We start from the raw sequence: 2,624 nt of genomic DNA on the forward strand, positions 1-2,624 counted from the left end.
AAAAAAAAAAAAAAAAGGAAAGAAAAGAAAATTTGAAAGTATTTATACTGCCTTTAACTGTGCTCCTTTAAGAGCACAGAAAGACAAACAATAGGAAACTTCACTAATATTAAGGGGATATCTGTCTCCTGTTAGTGTGTAACAGGTATCCCCAAACACAGTGTTTTTGACTTATTTAAATAGGGCTACGCTGGGCTTACAGGCTGGCCTTTTAATGAGTTCTTGTGTAAAAATGAATAAAACAAGATATAGTGGTTTTGGTTTTTACTTTGTGTTTTATTTTTATCAGAAATTAACAACAAGGCTGGGTCCAGTGGCTCATGCCTCTAATCCCAGTACTTGGGAGGTCTAGGCGGGTGGAGTGCCTGAGCTCAGAGGTTCCAGACCAGCCTGAGCCGGAGCAAGACCTTGTCTCTAAAAAGTAGCCAGGTGTTGTGGCAGGTATCTGTAGTCCCAGCTACTTGGAAGGCTAAGGCAAGAGAATTGCTTAAGCCCAAGAGTTTGAGGTTTTTGTGAGCTGTGGCACCATGGCACTCTACCCAGGGTGACAAAGTGAGAATCTGTCTCAAAAGAAAGAAAAAAAGAAATTAACAACACTGGTTACATCATGTTTTCTGTTAGAGGAGTATTACCTCAGTAGTCAGGATATTGTGGTAACTGAGAGCACTATAATGTTTAGTAGATAAATTATTGAACAAACTGTACACTTTTATTGGAATTAGATAATAAAGGGCCCTTCTAACATAGTTAGGCTTTAGAAAAACAAACTTAGCTGAAGTGTGATCTACTTTTAGGCCAGATATGATAATGGTTACCAACTGATTTGCTCCATCAGTGCCATCTGTTCATGACTGCCTCTCAAATAGCCTAAGATGGGTATTTCTGGTCACTGGCTCTTCTTCTTACAAATTTTCATTATTATAATTTTAAAACTATAATTTCTCATGAACTGTGGTAGCAGGCTCTAATTGGAAAATCATATTGACATATTATGGCAAATCAAACCCAGTATTTAGCTGATTTAATTAAGTACCATCATGTCAAACCAACTTTGACTTGAAAATAGCTGATTGTGGGATCTAATGAATGACCTCGTGGAGAAGTGATTTTAAAAAATAACTTCATTATGCTTGTTAGTAAATTATCCAAGCGATTCTCCTGCCTCAGCCTCCCAAGTAGCTGGGACCACAGGCGCCTGCCACAACGCCCGGCTATTTTTTGGTTGCAGCTGTCATTATTGTTTGGTGGGCCCAGGCTGGATTCAAACCCACCACCTTAGGTGTATGTGGCTGGCGCCTTAGCCAGTTTAAGCCACAGGCACTGAGCCAACCTTTGTATTTTTTAAAAGGCATACTAGTGATAGTTATTCCTGGTTTTTTAATTTTGTTTTGTTTTTTGAGACAGAGTCTCCCTATGTTATCCTTGGTAAAGTGCTGTGTCATAGCTCTCAGCAACCTCCGACTTTGGGCCTAAGCTATTCTCTTGCCTCAGCCTCCCAAGTAGCTGGGATTACAGGCGCCTGCCACAACACCCAGCTATATTTTGTTGCAGTTGTTGTTCAGCTGGCCTGGGCTGGGTTCGAACCTGCTAGCCCTGGTGTATGTGGCTGGTGCCATACCACTGTGCTACGGGAACCAAGCCTGATGGTTTATTTTTTGTCATTTGGTTTTTGGTTATTTGGAGTTTCTTTAAGTGTAAAACTTGTTTAATGGTTCATGAGTAGTTTGACATGGATAGGTATTTTAAAGTACAGATGAAAGCAAAAATATTTTAAAACAAGTAAACAAAACAAGTGTAATGTATCTCTACACAATTTGCTTTATTGTTTTTGAGACTAGAGAAAATAGGTACATATTTGTAATAAGAAAATATATTTTACTCTTGAAAACTTTGCTTTTTGGCTCTTATAAACAGTAAGAATAGCATTTACATTTCTTAATAGTGCCTTATAAATAAATAAAATTTATTAATTAGTGGGTTTTAAAAATTATACTAATGGTCTGAAGAGATACTTTTAAAACATTTGGGGAATAAATTGTCCATTAGCATAGGTTAAAAGTTTAAAAAATACTTAATTCATAATCAAACTTTCTTTTATATGAGCACCATGATTTTAATGTTTTCAGCTTTAGTGCTATGTGCAATGCTCAGTACTAACAGTATGGGACGGTTTTCCTATAATTTTAGGACTATTTTCATTCAATGCTTGGACCTGCAAACATCAAAAAAGCTATTGAAGAAGCTGAAAGACTCTCTGAAAGCCTTAAACTAAGGTATAGACATTATTATGAAATCTTTCAAAGAATGTAAATTTAGAAGATGAAAATAATATTTAGAATTTATTTTTCTATATCTGACCATGCATATAATATCCCAATTCCTAGAAATAAGTCTTATGTTAACTGGGCACAAAAATAAAAATCTTTTGCTGTATCATCTATATTACATTCATGTGTTAATACTTCTTATTGAAATTTTAAAAAATGGTTAGAATGGCTCGGCGCCTGTAGCTCAACCGGCTAAGGCGCCCGCCACCCCCAGACCCGCCAAGCAACAATGACGGCTGCAACCAAAAAACAGCCGGGCGTTGTGGCGGGCGCCTGTGGTCCCAGCTACTTGGGAGG

The 2,624-nt window shown here is 37.5% G+C and overlaps 1 protein-coding gene across 2 annotated transcripts in view; it reads left to right on the top strand.

Moving 5' to 3' along the window:
* Window positions 1-2,624, top strand: part of LOC111723411 (ubiquitin carboxyl-terminal hydrolase 8-like) — a 25,028-nt gene that overhangs the window by 17,926 nt on the left and 4,478 nt on the right. For both annotated transcript variants that reach the window (XM_023510075.1, XM_023510076.1), the window contains one exon: window positions 2,188-2,273. In XM_023510075.1, coding sequence (XP_023365843.1) covers window positions 2,188-2,273 — 86 coding nt within the window. The remainder of the gene's footprint in view (window positions 1-2,187; window positions 2,274-2,624) is intronic.

Source organism: Otolemur garnettii, unplaced genomic scaffold (assembly GCF_000181295.1).
Source record: "Otolemur garnettii isolate 467f Iridium unplaced genomic scaffold, OtoGar3 scaffold00011, whole genome shotgun sequence".
Taxonomy (NCBI): Eukaryota; Metazoa; Chordata; class Mammalia; order Primates; family Galagidae; genus Otolemur; species Otolemur garnettii.